Source organism: Gobius niger (genome assembly GCF_951799975.1).
Source record: "Gobius niger genome assembly, chromosome: 6".
NCBI classification, from domain to species: Eukaryota; Metazoa; Chordata; class Actinopteri; order Gobiiformes; family Gobiidae; genus Gobius; species Gobius niger.
In genome coordinates this window covers 26,248,090-26,265,957 of record NC_136857.1, presented here as the reverse complement: position 1 = coordinate 26,265,957, position 17,868 = coordinate 26,248,090, and the positions used below count along the sequence as shown (strand labels likewise).

General features: G+C 41.1%; 2 protein-coding genes across 2 annotated transcripts in view; both read left to right on the top strand.

Annotated features, from left to right (window-relative positions):
• Nucleotides 1-17,868, top strand: part of LOC306964161 (complement C1q tumor necrosis factor-related protein 3-like) — a 145,339-nt gene that overhangs the window by 34,726 nt on the left and 92,745 nt on the right. The gene's annotated exons all lie outside the window — the stretch shown is intronic.
• LOC306964308 (cerebellin-3-like) lies at nt 6,754-17,634 on the top strand (the record flags this gene model as incomplete). Its single annotated transcript, XM_079558299.1, has 5 exons — nt 6,754-6,931; nt 7,000-7,050; nt 11,848-11,931; nt 13,039-13,170; nt 17,351-17,634. The coding sequence occupies 5 exons, from the start codon at nt 6,754-6,756 to the stop codon at nt 17,632-17,634; spliced, it is 729 nt and encodes a 242-aa protein (XP_079414425.1).

The window sequence follows — 17,868 nt, the reverse complement described above, 5'->3', positions numbered from 1 at the left end:
ACAGAGAGTTACTGAACACACTTATTTATCAGGCCCATTAGCCAAAAATGCTGTACCTACTGCTATATAAGTAATATTTACCAAAATCTGTACTTCCGGTTTAGCAGAGATAAAGGCTAACGGCGCAGCAGCTACACTAACCCCGGAAGTAGTGACTTTAGTAAATATTACTTTTTTAGCAGTAGGTGCGGCATTTTTAGCTAATGACTCTGAGAAATAAGTAGGTTCAGTAACTCTGATGAGTTTCAGAAATATTGATTGTTGTTTTTAAGAGTCTTTTTATGTTTTTTCTCGCATATTTGCCGGTCTGCTAGTACCCTGAAGCGGAAGTCGTGACGTCACACTTAACAAACATAGACCCTTTCACTGCTGACGTCATCAGTGACATCAGCTGGAGGCAGGAAGTGATCAAGAGAAATAAGATTAAACTAAAACTAGTGATTATAAATGTAAAACTACAACTAAAGAATGTGGTCCTGATATGGCTTACGGTGCAAGAACAAGAGGAATGACATTTGAGAAAATAAAATAAGGTTTATCTGATATTTCCGACAGCAGTTAGACATTTCTTTATCGTTACTAAGACAACAGCTACAATGGAAAAAGAATGGACTGAAGCTTCCCGCCTCCAGCTGAGCCCGGAATGTTTACAAACAATTAAAGGGTCAATAAGCTTTTTTTTTCTTCATTTCCAAGCTTCATCATATAGCTGTTGCTAGAAACTGTCTGAAATTTAAATTGAGATATGAACAACAAGATGAAAAAAAGAGCCATTTTGGAGCCAAAAGAGCCGGCTCTTTTTGGTGAAAATACGATACAGCAGGGTCTGAGGCGACAGAGCTGTGTGGAGAGGAGGGTCGGAGCTCTGCAGCAGCATGCGAGACTCACAGGACCAAATCATTTAGTCAATTTCTGTTCTATTTCTAAAATTAAGCACATTTGTATTAATTCAAGCGAGAAAAAATACATAACCTCTTGTTATTGTCTTGGCATTTCAGAAAACTCCTTCAAAGGGCAGTATTTGTCCACACAGTGTTCATTGAAGCCCAAGTGCGTTTTTCCCGTTGGACCAGCCACACCTAAAGAGTAAAAATTGTTCTGATAGAAATAGCAGACATACTGAGTAGAGTTGATGTGAGTACTGCGCCCTGATCCATTATGGCTTTTCTTCCATTGCACCTCCTTTTATGGAACAAGTATTATTTTTGCCAGGCCATGTCACATTTTTTTTAATAGAAGATGAATGAAATTATGACGATTTAAAACCATGCAGTTTTGTAATTATTCCTGTAATATGGTCCTCATGTGTTTGTCCTTTTAGCACAAGATGCTGGACTGGGGAGAGACAGAGCAGGTCAGACTTTTACAGATGTATTTGTTCCGGATGAAATGTACGCCTTTACACATTCAAATAGCATAACCCTGTTGTGGCATTCCCATTGAACGTATACCACTCACAAACTGTTAATACTAAAGGACACGTATACACTGGAGCTTGTGCTCTCCGGCCGCAATGGTTTCAGTGACTGGCACCTAATAGACCTAACTGCTGCCATTTTCATAACTGACCTTAAGAATCCTAGTTTCAGTGAAGAATTATCCAGTGAATTATCATCGGCCCGATATACTGGCCGACTGATATATCGAGTATTTTATAATAACGGCCGATATCCTGCAAAAGGCCCATATTTCCGGAACCGTAAGTGTCAGAGACATTTTTTGCATTGGAAAGAGCTCAATCAGAGCTTTAAAGTGAACACAACTCCCTTGGCCTCAGAGGAGCTGAGAAATATTGTGGTGAAAAACGGTCAAATGTTTGTACACTTATCTTACATATTTTATGTTGCAGACTTTTGCTTATAATATCTGAAACAGAACAAATGGAGACTTACTCTTTTTTTGTTTTGGAATCTTCTGATTTTTGTCTTTTAAATGAACCTAATCTGAAGTATCTACTAAACATGAATGTCCTGAATAAATCTGCTTAAATACAGCGTTTTCCATACCACATCAGCATGTTCAAAGTGAGGATACTCTCCACACCGTCTTATACACTGTTTGTCTTTTCTCTCTGCTTATCAGTGGTGAAAGTGGCTTTCTCAGCCTCCTTTAGGGCATCAGGCCGTGGATTCACTGGACCATTCAAAACTCACACTCCTCTGGTCTTCAGACGTGTGATCTCCAACATTGGAAATGCCTACAACTCAAACACAGGTGCATAAGATCCCTGTATATGATATGTATCTGTATTACTGTACGTCATGTTCATTGTCTTTTTCCTTGGACAGGATTTTTCATCGCCCCAGTGAGAGGAGCGTACCACTTTGAACTCTATATCGGTAGTGCTAGTGGCAATTACCACATCTCTGGAGTTTATCTGGTGAAGAATGGAGAAAATGTGGTTCTTGCATATGAGCGAGGTCCGAATGGACACTCAAGTGCAGCCAATGGAGCCACTCTGCTGCTGGAGCCTAGAGACGTGGTGTTCCCGCGTCTATTCCCCAACAGTAATATCTTTGATAGTGAGGATCACCACAGCTCGTTCAGTGGTCACCTGCTCTTCCCCCTTGAGTAGAAACAGTTAGAGGCTCGTAGTAAAACTGTATTTCTTTATTTCCCAACGAGCTGCTGTGCACATGAGCAGCCTCAGTTCCTGTGAGTCTTTCTTTAACCAGTTTGTCATTTTATCTCTTGATTATAAATGAACATCATCAGTTTTTGTAGCAGTCCTGCTTTTGGGTTTATTTTCTTCATTAATGATAATGAATGACAACTGCTTGATGCTGATTGTATGATGGGATGTTTTACCATGAAATGTGATGGACTTTTCCCTTGTAGGTTCTTTGGGAAAAACAATTTGATTTATCTTATTATTTTGGCTGCCCTATCGTCTTTATAAAATGGGAAACATAAATCATACTATTCTGAAGTACTTGTTTTGTGTATCTCCTTATTTATCTTAATTAATCTTAACTCCTTTATCTGAGTCACCATTTACACCAACCTCCGTAGTCACTTTTTCGATCTTCTATTTTTTTTTTTCTTCACTGCTTAGCTCTCCAAACATTGGGTTGGGACACAAAAGACATCACGCTTCCAACATCTTGACACAATACTAAGGGTGCACACTCTCTATTAAAGGTAAATCTGACTGTTGGGGAGTAACCTTCTGTGGGCTAATCTGGGTGTTTTGTTTTGACCAGTTTTGCTGCTGCTGTCAATTTAGATCTCAATACTTTTTGATTGGGTTGCACTCAAATTAAGGCCAAGGATTAGGCTATTTGTCGCTCTTGTTCTCACGGTATCTGAGTTTGCAAACACACGATCTCGAACTGCTCCTGCCTTCACCTGCTGCAACACAAACACAATCAAAACTCAACGGGCGTCCTGCAAAACAATCAGCCCTTAAAGGGGGGGTATTATGCAAAATCGACTCTTTCAAGCTTTACATCATGTTATTATGTCATTCCCTCATTAAACACATGCCTGAAGTGTTGCCTTCACGTATTTTTGAGTAATCTGTAAAAACTCTGATGGCAGCCATTTTAGGGATAGGTTTGCCTGAGTCCTCCTAGGAACGCCTCCACCTCCCGGAGACGCCTCCGACCTTTCGTCACCAGCCAAGTGACCAACTACTGCTCCTCAGCAGAACACCCTCCCCGCAGTGTCTAGCCCTAAGATGTAAACAGTCAGAGTCATCATGGAGGATTAGCTTCATGTGTTGTGAACTGGAGCTACAGCAGCTCTGAGACTTTTACAAAGACACACATCAGTGTTTCTGTTACCTAAACACCCAGGATTAAAACCGGTGAAAAGAACACTTATTTGATGATGCACAGAGCCTCCGGAGAAAGCTAATGCTAAGCTAAACCTCGAGTCATCACGTGAAAACGATAAATATGCACAAATAAAGTCAATAAAACCACCACACACATAAAGAACCGTTTAACAATGATCACACATGGAGCCTGGCTTGTGGATGTGGAAGTTTATTGCTCACATTTCATCTACAATGGGTCATAGCCGAGTGGTTTTCTCCCGGAGCTAACAATACAAGCAGCATATAATGCACTAAAAACGTCACTAAAACAGGCAACTGCTTGAAGCAGCCTTTATGATGACCACACACGGAGCCTGGCTTGTTGATTTTGTAGTTTATTGCTCACATTTCATCTACAGTGAGTCGTAGCCGAGTGGTTTTCTCCCGGAGCTAAGGCACTATTAGCCGCGACAAGCTAACAACCTTCACCTTCACAACATTCATTGAAAGCAGGCAGCATATTATGCACAAATAACGTCAATAAAGCAGGCAACTACTCGAAGCAGCCTTTACGATGATCACACAATGAGCCTGGCTTTACACATTTGTGGTTTATTGCAGACTTTTCATCCACTATGAGCTGTATTCGATTATAACAAGCTAACGGGGTAACCTCTAAAAACCATTGTCCACCTGCACAGATAATGTCCGTCTTTTGAATCGTATGGGCTCCTGCAGATCCTGGTGTAGTCCATGGGGGTATAGTTAGAGATCCATAGGGCATGGCAGTTACAAAGAGCGACTAGAGCCTCTAAACAGCAGTTATTTTTCAGGCAAGAGCCCCTTCCAAGCGTCCAGTGTGGAAGGTTCGTTTCCAAATCATATCCTGTGTGGCCATTGTTCACAAAGTGATAAACAGTAGCTGAGCTAATGAGCGGAGTGTTGTGATGCCACAGACAGCGTGTGGAGGGGGCGTGTCGGAAAGGGTCAGGGAGCGTCTTAAAGAGACAGAGGCCTATTTCAAGACGTTCAGGGCAGCCATTTTAAAAGAGCAATTTTATACAAGGCAGTTATTTTAATTTACTGCATTTACAGACCAACAGAAGGTTTCGTCATCATTGTAGTGTGATATAGACTGGTGCTATGTGGCTGAAAAAAGCATAATACCCCCTCATTAAAGGAATAGGCCACTGTTTTTACATACTGAGATATGTTCTTACCTTTGCTTAGACAAGTTCATTTGTACCTGTCTGGTCTTCACGCATTCCCTCAGTCACATAAACACAGCACAGACGGCGTTAGCGTTTAGCCTCTCCTCCTCTCTATAGCTCCAAACGAGGTGAAGTTAGTAGCTACCAAGCTCTTCCACGTTTTCCCTATTTAAATATGGTTACGTGAAGTGTTACATTATAAAGTATAATTACACAAAATTGAACAATGTGGATTTTCTAAGCAGATAAAAAGGGGGAACTATATTGTAAGGTGTAATAATACCAGGAGTACTTCCACATCGGCACAGTAAAGTGAAGATATTACTGCGCGGCTTACTAGCTTCTATCTGCAAAACAACCTATTCTGATTCTGATTCTGAAAAAGTCTCACAGTATTATGGAGGACCCGAGTCATCTCCCACATTCCCTCTTCTCCTACCTACCTTCGGGGAGGCGTCTGCAGTCTCAAAACTCAGAAATCTTGTTTCAGAGACGCACCACTGATATTTTTGGCTAATATTTAAAAAAATGTCTGGTCTATGATCCTCTGCATGAATCTTCTAAACGTGTCAGTGTTGAACTGTGACAACAGAGGGGGCTGTATATTCATTTTTAGTAGGTACTTCAGAGGGGGCTCGTTTGAAAGACAAACATTAGTAAATTCCAAAAACAAAAACAAACGTAGGTCTCTATCTGGTATACTTCAGAAATTATACACAAAAGTCTAAAACATAAAATATGTAAAATAGGTGAACAAACTGGTGACTGGTGAAGTTGTGGGAGGGCGCATTTTGAAGCCCAAACTGAGCCCTTTCCATTGGGCTATCAGCCGATATCGAGAAGAACTTGAACTTGATTTGAGTGAAACAAAGTACTATTATTATTTTTTATCTTTCTACATGGCATTCAAGGCAAGGCAAGTTTGTAGAGCACAATTTATACACAAGGCAATTCAAAGTGCTTCACAGTTGCATAAATACAAGAAAGCAAATAGAATCAATAAAAACATCAACATAAAATTTATCAATTACAGTGAAAAGCAAGAGTGCAGATAAAATGCTTTCAGTCATATGCATGGGCAAAAAGAACTGTTTTCAGCCTGGATTTGAACATTGTCAGAGTTGAGGCCTGTCTCACACCCTCATGAAGACTGTTCCAGATTTTAGCTGCATGAAACTGAAACGCAGCCTCACCGTGTTTATTAGTGACTCTGGGAACCACCAGGAGGCCCCTCCTGAAGTTCTCAGGGCCCGAGATGGTTCATACGGCTGTAACATGTCAGAGATGTACTTCGGCACTAAACCATGAAAAGACTTGTACACAAGTAGAGCTGTTTTAAAGTCTATTCTCTGAGTGACAGGAAGCCAGTGCAGAGGCCAGAGCACTGGACTAATATGGTCGTATTTCCTGGTTCTTGTCAGGACTCGAGCAGCAGCGTTCTGGATGTACTGTAGTTGTCTGACAGCTGTTTTTCAGATGGTAAAAAGCTGCTGATGTTGTTGCTTTGATGTGGCTGTTCAAGTTCAGGTCTGAGTTCATGATTACTCCTAGATTTCTAACCTGATTTTTTGGTTTTAGAGAGAGACTCATTCATCATCAGAAAACGATTCCCGTCAGCAGGAAGAAACCAGGAAACACATCACGTGTAAACACAATACCACGTGGCTGTAAGACCACACAGAACTTGGCAAACTGTCAGATGTCAGAAAACCTGTTGAAGATTCCAGTGTCATGACTTGACACTGTTTAAAGAGCACAAGGACGACTCAGTTCAGTCGAAATATGGAGAACATCATGATCGTTCTGCTGCTTCTCTGCGCTCTCTCCTCGGCTGAAAAGGCCCTCTCTCAAACCAATCCCCATCCCGATCCATTTGATCTTTATTCTGAACTCCGAGACATAAACGTCAAACTGGCTGAGGACAGACTGTTGATCCAGCAGCTGCAGAAAGACAAACAAGGTAAGATTTAATGTTTTTACTACAACTTGAGATTCAATTTGTCTTACCTGGACCTCTGACTCTTTTAGAACTAGAGGCCAAACTGAAGGAGCTGGAACCAATGAAGGACAAACTTGAAGGTGACGAACATATTTTAAGAAAGATGTTGGCATTTCAAACCAACTCTATCTCTTCATTTCTATCTTTCAGACCAAGAGGCCAAACTGAAGGAGCTGGAGGATCAAAACAGTCAATTGGATTCAATGAAGAAAAAACTTGAAGGTGATGTGTGTAATGTAATAATAAAAGATGGTGAGGTGTTTTCTTAGAATAGGGGCCATGGCCACAAATGAATTGAGGTCCATTTTGAGGGGAAAGTAAAGGGTCATGTATACAAAGTTTTTAACTGTGCCAGTACGCCTTTATTTAGGCCTGGAGCCTTGAAGCAGTAGTAAGTAACTTGTTTACCTTCATGATTTCTTTCCGTAGTCCCTCTGGGGGTAATACAAGTGTTGATGGGATGATTGGGTGGTCTTTCATCTCCCCCGGTGTCTCTGGCCAGAAAACCACAATTGCAACTTTGCTGCCCACTACTGCCATATGCTTATGTGTAACTTCAGCTTCTATATTAAGGTCGTGCATGACGGCACTTTGGACCCAAAGTAACAACTTTTTGAGTGACAGTGCAGGATTTTAGAGGCAGTTGTGGTGAATAGGTCTGGGCTCATTATACATCTTAGGACATGCCAGAAACATGTAGGGGGAGGAAAATACTTAATTTTTACATTTTTAGACACTGTATAGTTTTAAAGAAAGAAAAAAAGTCAAACTAATGTCACAAAGTGCAGGTGATAGTTGAGTGGTTAAAGCTGCTGCACATATGTAGACTATTGCTCCATCCTCAGAGTTATGGGTTCGAGTATGAGATTGAAATATTTACATTTTATTTTATTATACAAACTTTACAGCGCTTCCCTTATTAAAAGTTAAAGCACAGGCTGTGCTATTTGTTGTGAACTTTGTTAACTTGAGATTACTACAATTACGAAGAAAAATAATGCGCAGTCGACTATAAAGGGCTGAACCCTGAACCTTTACGTGTCTAAACCTGTGCTGTCTCCACTGGGCTCATGCACAACAGGCGCAGTGCCACATGGAGTCCGGACTTTTGGATAATCCCATTTCTGAAGTGAATATAAACGCATCAGATCTGAATTGGGTGCTCTGATTATTCCAGTTGTCTGATTTTTCTGGCCACAGATTCTTTAAGTTTAGTCCTGACTCTGGGACCTACTGGAGACCGACTGAGGTGGTTCATATGGCTCTGAAGGTGCGTACAGACCAAACGCTTTTCGGACGTCAAAAACGTGCCTAAAGCCCTTAGTTAGTTTTTTTTATTGGCCGTCATAGAATCTGCCCCGGTGGCTCAGCTACAACTTAAGTCACTGTTGGAGAAAGCTCCTGATTGGTCGAGGCTCGCAAATTTCTCCAAAAAGTTCAACATTTCCCAACTCCAGCGTGGGCTGCGCTGGACGCCTTGGAGGCGCGTCAAAAGCTTACCACGTGTGGAAAGCTTCAAAACGTGCTGCACAGGAGGCGCGTGACTCGCTGCGGGATATTTTGACGCTCCTTGAGGCCTCCATGTATTTTCAATGTAAACCTGACGCCTGGCCGCGTTTGGTATGAACGCACCTTAACATGTCAGACGAGCAGAGTTTTTCAGAAAGCCAGTGCAGAGAACTGAGTACAGGACTAACATGGTCATTATATGGGCCTATAAGGCTAATATAGCTAACACCTGCATTGGTAGGAGGATGTAATATACTGTAAGAGAGCCAATGGCTATTATCCGGTGTAACAGGCCAGAGTATACCCCCCATCTGGACTACACCCGGGGTTAAAGGGGCCTAGGCCATTTCATACCCCGAGGTGTATTATGGCCTAGGCTATTTCCTACCTCCCCAGGCCAGATTATACCCCCAATTATAACAGTAGCTTAGGGTGATAGAGTGGGTTGTCCTTTAACAGGAGGTACAGACTGTTGTTGTGTCCTTGGGCAAGACACTTTGCCTACCTGTGCATGAATGAAGTATGAGTGAGTGAGTGAGTGAGTGAGTGAGTGAGCGAGTGGAATGAGTGAGTGAGTGAGTGAGTGAGTGAGTGAGTGAGTGAGTGAGTGAGCGAGCGAGCGAGTGGAGTGAGTGAGTGAGTGAGTGAGTGAGTGAGTGAGTGAGTGAGTGAGTGAGTGAGTGAGTGAGTGAGTGAGTGAGTGAGTGAGCGAGCGAGCGAGTGGTGAAGGTAGTAAGTAACTTTCCATGGCATAGAGTTATTATGGTAATTCAAGGCATACAAAGTTGACATGTGATGCAATATTAATAGCTATATGCCTTTATGTTATTACCAATAGCTACATGTTCACATTTCAAATGTCAAATCAATGTCCGTTTTTTTAATTATCACAATATCTCTGATTGATTGACAATGTCTCTTATTATTACTTTGATTTTTTGATTGATTTTAACCAACCAGAAATAACCAGTTTGAGCCCCAGGCTACAATCCGGTGTGGCTTGATCATTAACATAAACTGTCCCTACCAAACATACCACATCTGTTCAGATTGTGAAAAGCTAGAGGGGTAAATTCTGGCTCAGAGGGGTATAGTTTGGCCTAAGCTATTTTATACCCCCGGGTAGAGTTTGGCCTAGGCCAATCTATACCCGGGTTTAACATGGGCGGGGGGGAATTTGGCCTGTCACACCAGCACTGTGTGTTTACATGCATGTATCCATGTATGTTCATTAACATGCACTGTCACAACCAAAAACCCCCCAAAACAAAACACTTTTTTTTAACTTACTCCAGCAGAGACAAGCATGTCCCCACAACGAAATAAAAATGTTTTGTTTTTGTTTTTAATAAGACTGATCCTATCAATACATCATAACATCACATTTTTACAATATTTTTTCCTGTTTTACTTTTTGTCCAGGTCTTTCAACAATTGCCTTTCCCTACTAGGCTGGCTAACAGCAGACTGTACCATGTGGCAGATTTATTTGTTGCATCAAGAAGCTCAAGACTGATCGAAAACCACACAGAACTTGGCAAACTGTCAGATGTCAGAAAACCTGTTTAAAATACCAATCTCATGACTTGACAATATTTAAAGTATTTAAAGAGCACAAGGACGACTCAGTTCAGTCCAAAGATGGAGAACACCGTGATCGTTCTGCTGCTGCTCTGCGCTCTCTCCTCGGCTGAAAAGGCCCTCTCTCAAACCAACCCCCATCCCGAGCCATGCGACCTTTACTCTGAACTCCGAGACATAAACGTCAAACTGGCTGAGGACAGACTGTTGATCCAGCAGCTGCAGAAAGACAAACACGGTAAGATTTAATGTTTTTACTACAACTTGAGTTTTGTATTCGTCTTAACTGGAAGTCTGACTCTTTTAGAACTGGAGGCCAAACTGAAGGAGCTGGAGGACCAAAACAGTCAATTGGCACCAATGAAGGACAAACTTGAAGGTGACAAACATACTTTAAGAAAGGTGTCGGCGTTTCAAACCAACTGTATCTTGTGATTTCTATCTTTCAGAACAAGAGGCCAAACTGAAGGAGCTGGAGGATCAAAACAGTCAATTGGATCCAATGAAGAAAAAACTTGAAGGTGATGTCCGTCCATCCATCCAGCTCTGCCTCACGCTAAATTATTTGCTATTGACACATTTTTTCACAGAACATAAATTTAAATATGAAGATTTAACCTCTTATCCCCCGCCTCAACCGAGCGGATTTTCTTCAGCTTCTCCACTATAGGGCAACAGTGTGGTTATTTATTTTGAAAAGGTCTTTTGAAGAGTTTTTGTCATGTTTCGTTGTGTTATTGCTGCTTTTCTGTCACGTTTTTGTTGCTTTTTTGTTGCTTTTTTTTTAGTTTATTGTTTATTGAAACAGGGGCAATGTGCAAAACCGTTGGTCTTTACAATAGAAGAGATGATTTGTACTAGATTTAGCCAAGTAGCTATTTTCCATCTGCAGTCCCTGGACAGGTAAGTACACAAAACATTATAATCTATTAAACTAATGCACAATAAAATCACTATATAAAATACATAACATGCTTTTTTCTGAAACAATCCCTACAATTTTACAATACATTCATCAATGCTGACACGATTGATGATCTCTTGAATGTACTTTTCAACTATTAAAATCTACAGACAATTTCAGACTGTCTGTTTAATGGAGTGAAATGAGAAGGCACATTGCGCAAAGGCCGAGGATGTTTTTGGGATTACAAATTTTTTATTTGCAGTGGACCGAGTGGCTCTAGTATTTTGCTCAAAAAAAGGTCTGGAAAAGGTCTTCAGTGGTGGTGGAGCTTTATTATTAGTGTTTTGAATGTAGTTCTTAGATTATTGTATGGAATTTTATTGTCAAAACTGAGCAGTTTCTATTTACTCAGGATATTGCAATGATGATAACAAAGTGCTTTTTTTGTCAAGTGTCTTTAAAGCCTGATTATCTTAGTGGGTTGAGTGTGGTCTCCTCTGCCTGTGACCAGCTGGATAAACAGTAAAAGTAAAAAGTGAGGAATTATCATGGCGTTGAAATAAGTGAAAGCCGCCTGGACTGTCAGGCTGTTCCTCATATGTTTTAGAGTGGAAATCCTATATTTAATTGTGTTTGTTACCTTTTTGATACGTCACTTTTGTGTTGTGATTTTTTTGACACTTTTTCCGTGGCTTTTCTGTCGTGTTTTTGTCACATTTTGCTGCATTTTCATCCTTGTTTCTTTTTCAAGAAGCTCTTAGATTTGCGTAGTAGCCAAACTGGAGAAAATGTCCTTGGTTCAGGTGGGGGTTAAAAGGTTAAAACTATGTAGCTTTGTGATTATTCCTGTAATATGGTCCTCATGTCTGTGTCTTTTTAGCACAAGCTGCTGAACTGGCGAACATAAAAGCACGGACAAATGTGACTGAAAACCAAGTGGAGTCCCTGAGGAGAGACAGAGCAGGTCAGACTTTTACTGATGTATTTGTTCTGGATGAAATGTACGGCTTTACACATTCAAATAACAGGGATACCCTGTTGTGGCATTCACATTGAATGTATACCACTCAAAAGTGGCTAATACTAAGAGTGACATACACATTGGAGCTTGTGGCCCCCTTGGTTTCAGTGACTGAACCCTTAAAAATCCTAGTTTCAGTGAAGAATTATCCAGTGAATTATCATATTTCAATATTTTACAATATCAGCTTTTGGCCAATATCCTGCCGCTAAAAGGCCAATATTTCTAGAACCATAAGTGGCAGAGACATTCTGTTTTTTTGCGTTGGAAAGAGCTGAATCTGAGCTTTAGCCTGGCCTCAGAGGAGCTGAGAAAAGAGAGGCGCGTACCACTTTGAGGTTTATAGTGGTACTTATAGTGGAAATCAGTGGTGGAAAGAGTACAGAAAATGTGTACACAAGTAAAAGTACGATTACATGGCTAAAATTATACTCAATTATGAGTACAGGAACTCGTGTAAAAATGTACTCAAGTACAAGTACAAAATTACTTGAAAGAAATGTAGCTAAAAGCTGGTTACTTTTCAACACAATTTTAATCACATCAGTCTTTTACACACACGAAAGAATGACATTGCTTAAATCCACTTACAGTGGGAAGTTGGCAGGTTGAATAAAGTCCTTATAGCCAAACGCGCTACGCGTAGCAAACATGACATCTTTTCAGACGCTCAGTGGGTGCATATGTTTTTGTTTTCAGCGCAACCTGGAAGTGCCTCGGGCCGACAGAAATAGTGAAAAAGCTGTTTAACAAATTAAAAACAGGCCATAAGGCATTACATTACAGATGTCGGGTTCATCCTGCTCCTCCTGACACTATGATGTAAGGGATTCAGGAGGATTGCTGAGAACTGCGTGAATGAAGCCAAAAACCACTCTGGGGGTGTTTTTGATAAGGAAATAGCATTACAACATAGTTAAAAGCTCCAAAAAGTCAATTTTGCATGATATAGCTTCTTTAAGTCACAATTAATTCAGTGGTTGTAGGGCATCATTTAATGGAATTTTAAAGCTATGTGGATTAGTCTTTTTTGATCTTTCTTTTTCTCAGTGGGACAAGTGGCTTTCTCAGCCTCTTTGAAGACATCAGGTTCAGGATTTACAGGACCGTACAACGTGCACACTCCTGTGATCTTCAGACATGTGATCTCCAATGTCGGAAATGCCTACAGCCCCAAAACAGGTATATGAATTCACAGATACTTGCTATGTAATAGGGCTGGGCTCTATGGCAATAAAAATACAATTGTGTTCTGATCCATGGGACGATATTAGTCCATGGGCCAAACCCTAAAATCTGGCATGTCGGATTCTGTACCACACAAGGTGGCAAAGGCTATCAATGATTCTTTAGAAGGTCCATGTCCATGAGGTTTTATTTTGGTATGATAGTCTTTTTAGAGTTACAGTTTAGTCATAATTTTCAGCTCTTGCAGTGTACCATCCACATGTCGAAACAAGTCGCTTTCATATTTTGGTTTAGGCCATTTCCAGCCCATTAGATAACAGTTTTATTACATTTAACGCTGTTTCTTCCAGGAACATCACAGACACAAATGTTTGATTCTGGGTAACTCTCTAGACTCTGAGGTTTCAGGAAATGTATAACATGTCAGTACTTTCTCAGCTTAAAGCCTCACTGCAAGCCACGAAGTAAAAGAATGTCCACCTCATATGAGCCTCTCCCATAGAAATCAGCCTGTTATCTGACATCCAAGGTTGGAACAGCTGGAGAGACCTTCTGTCCAGGACAGGCCCAATGTTCAATCCTTTATTTTCACAAACAAGTTGTAGTTAATCTATTTTAGAGATATTTATCATACCGCCATACACACCCAATTCAACTTGAAATTATATTTATAAAAAATACATTTATTCTGTATCATATAAACTTTATCCTATATTGTAAAAAAAAAAGAAGAAGAAGAAAAACAGAAAACAAAATTCCTTTCTCCTGACAAAGATTATGTATCTCAGTGGGACTTTCCGGGTTAAATAAAAGGTCAAATAAATTATGTTTTGCATCTGAACAATGGTCTTGTTGGTCATTGTATAATGTACAACAAAGTTGCATTCAGATGTTGGGTTAATCCTGAGTCGCTGCGAGTGAGCGCGCCGCCATTGGGGCCAACCTGACCAGCATGTTTTCGGAGGTCGGGGAAACCGGAGTGCCCAGAGGAAACCTGGCTGCCTGCCTTTAGCCAGAAAAATCCAGACTCACCGCTGTACCAGCACGTAAGACTCCGCATCAACTCAATTTCTACAGCGTAACATACACAAGCAAACAGGAAACAGAGGAAACCAATTAGTGAAGGGCAGTCAGTGGCGTTATCAGCGGTTTTGCGTTAATTTTCAAACAGAATTATGAATCACAAAACTCATCTACTGCTGATGTGCTATTGGTCATTTACGGCTGATTAGAAAAAATAATCGCCCGTAGATTGTTATTGAGAGGACTTCTGCATCCCAAGCGTGACACTGCTCACGAACAATACGTGACCGCAAATAAACAATTCTTATTGCACTGATCCATTTGAGTTGGGCAGAGACAGCAACAGCCAGCTCCCTGCACAGACTGATATCCCCATGTATAAAATATACAGTGCTCTTCTGAGACGGTGCACCGCTCCCTGGGTTTATCACTGTTTCAGAGCATGGTGTCCTGCACTGGTCACCTCTTCCACCCCCTCCTTCCTCTACCTCCTGTATTAACATATTCAGGCCAGTGCTAACAAACTTGGTTGAAGGTCACATCTAGAGTGACCTTCCTGGGGTCATTGTGTGCTTTGTGTCATTCATTATCATACACTCACATCCAGACCACCCAGTCGGGGTGATCAAGTCCCGCCTTGTGTGGTTCACTTTATCCACTGTTATCCACAACCTTTGTGCAATGTTCTTGGTGGCATTTATCTTGAGTAAGTCCTTTACTGACAATATTTTCAGCGCTCTTTGGAGTCCAGTCTAGTATTTAATTGATTTGTAGACTTAATTGTCCCAATAAGGGAAATTTTACCCTCTGCATTTGACTCATCCTTCAAGCTTCAGAGAAACCTGTCAGGTGGAGGAGTGGGGTTGAATTACGGCTGAGTGAAGTTTACATGCTCTGTCTGTGTCTGGATAGACCTTCTGTTGGGTGCTTTGGTTTCCTCCATCAGCATGGCACTGCGGCTGTCCACTGCTTCTGACATGTTCTATGTGTTAAATTGTTAATTATTGTAAAGGGACAGTAACGTACGGCTTAGACCTGTGGCTCCAATTGAAATGCATCATCTGAATTACAGTCAAGTTCACACGCAGTTGTAATCCATAAATCTGCACTTCCGTGGTCTTCTTCTGGACCTCGATCAATGGGCGCTGGCTGCTCTGTTTTATGACCACGACCCTGGGGGCCGCCATTGCTCCGCCATTGCTGTAGTACCTCCATATCGCCACTAGGCCCCCATTGAAAAGCATTGGAGTTTATACACCTTAAAAACAACTTTAACGCCTGGTTTCAATTTTTTCAACACTAGACTAGGCTAGATATTCCTCCTGAGAAAACGCTGGGTTAATCACAATATATGAAACCAGGCTGGTTTTCGTAATATGAATTTTTGAAATCTCGTACTTAATGAGGGTCGGACTGTTAGCATTGGAGCAGCGTGAGCTACACGTCACGCGAGGGCCGAGTCTACGGTGAAAATCCCGCCCGTATGCCCTTTTTAGGAACATGCTTCGTCAGACCTGGAGAGGGGGAGTCTGTAAATCCGCCATGAATTCCCCCACGGCCGTGGTCATTGTGGTAAACAGGGAGGAGTGAGCATAAGACGTCCATTATTTTTACAGTCTATGACCTCGATGCCTCCTCGGTGCATGTCCACGCCAAGAATGAATCATCCTCAGACCCTTGATCTTTTGAATTGTCCTCACCACTTCCCTGTGCATACCTGCTATTTTTCATCTCCTCATACAACATTCATTTGCAACGTCTTGAGTCCAGTCAGAGCATGTGATGTGTCTTCAAGATTTCAACAAACTCCTTGTGCTGGATAAAGTATTCTCTTCATACAATTTGCCTGTTCTTTTTCACTCTACACTTTGAAATAAAAGACTTACCTTTAATAGGATGCCGTTGAAGAGCTTCACCCTAACCCTCAGTCGCGCAAAACGACGCAAGATGTTGCTAGCATTTGGCCTCTCCCAATGTATTCCAATAGCTCCAAACGGGGTGAAGTTGGAAGCTACCACGCTCTTCCACGGGCACAGACAAAGACCAGACAGGTACGTATCAACTCGTCTCACCTTAGGTAAGAACATATCTCGGTATGGAAGAACTGTGTGCCGTCAGTCATGCAAAAAGACCAAAGATGTTTTTAGCATCGGCCTCTCCCAGTATATTCCTATAGCTCCAAACGGGGTGAAGTTAGAGGCAACCACGCTCTTCCACGGGCATGCGCAAAGACCAGACAGGTACGTATCAACTCGTCTAAGCTCAGGTAAGAACATATCTCAGCATGGAGAAACGGTGAACTATTCCTTTAAATACAATGGCTTAAACCAAAATATGGACCAGTGTCAAAAGCGACTTTTTTGAAATAGGGTGGTGCACTTCAAGAGATGAAAACTGTGATAAAGCTGTAACTCTGAAAAGACTATCATACCAAAATAAAAACCTCAGACATGGACCAACTTAAGAAACATTGATAGCCTTTGCAACCTTGGGTGGTACCAATATCTAGTCTGGCTTATTGACTATATGGGACTCTATTTAATAAAAAACAATTAATTAATTAATGGGAATGTAAAGATGCTGCTGTATGATCCAGACCAGTGTTTCTAAACTGGTGGGTCAAGGGTTGATTGAAGGTCCTGACGTAACAGTTGAGAACCACTGAGCCAGGCTAACAAAATCATGCTGTGATTTGTTTTGGCACATTGCTCGCCCTGAGTACCACCAGGTGGAACTCGGAAAAATGTGAATATTGTTCAAACGTTAATTTACTTCTGTAATTCAACTTCAAATTTGAAACTATTACATATAGACTCGTTACATGCAAAGTAACATATGTCAAGCCTTTTGTTTGTTATAATTGTGATGATTATGGCTTACAGTACATTTTCAAAATATTCTTTAGAAATATATTTTTAATTTGGGATTGCTGAAGCTGAGCCATAATAATCATTATGACAACAAATAAAGGCCACACATTTCACTTTGCATGTAATGAGTCTATCATATACTAGTTTCACAGTTTAAGTTGAATAACATAAATGAATGCACTTTTAGCGATATTATAATTTTCCGATATAATTTTACCGGTACATTACTACTGTTAACTTAATTGTTATTTCATTTATTTACCTACATTTCTATTGGACAGGATTTTTCATCGCACCAGTGAAAGGAGCCTACCACTTTGAGTTGTATATTGGTAGTCATAGTAGTCATGACCATAGATCAGCGGCTGCTCTGGTGAAGAACGGAGAACATGTTGTTCTTGCACATGAACGAGGTCTAAATGGACACTCGAGTGCAGCCAATGGAGCCACTCTGCTGCTGGAGCCTGGAGACGTGGTCTTTGTGCGTCTGCGGCCAAACTATAATATCTTTGATGACAAATTTCACTACACCTCGTTCAGTGGTCATCTGCTCTTCCCCATGTGAGACACCGCTATATTAATGTTGAATCTGAAGTTTTAAAATTGAAAGTCCTTTTGTCTTCTGCATGATCTGCATGTCGGTGTAAAGCTTTGTCCATTTGATGCCAGGTGAAGGTATTGATTTTTCAAGCAGTGGTCGAAGTGGTGATTTTTAGCTAGTTTCCACCCTTAACATCTTAGTTTTTGTGTCAGAGAATATAAATTACAGAACTTACCCTGTACGATGCTTATTTTATGG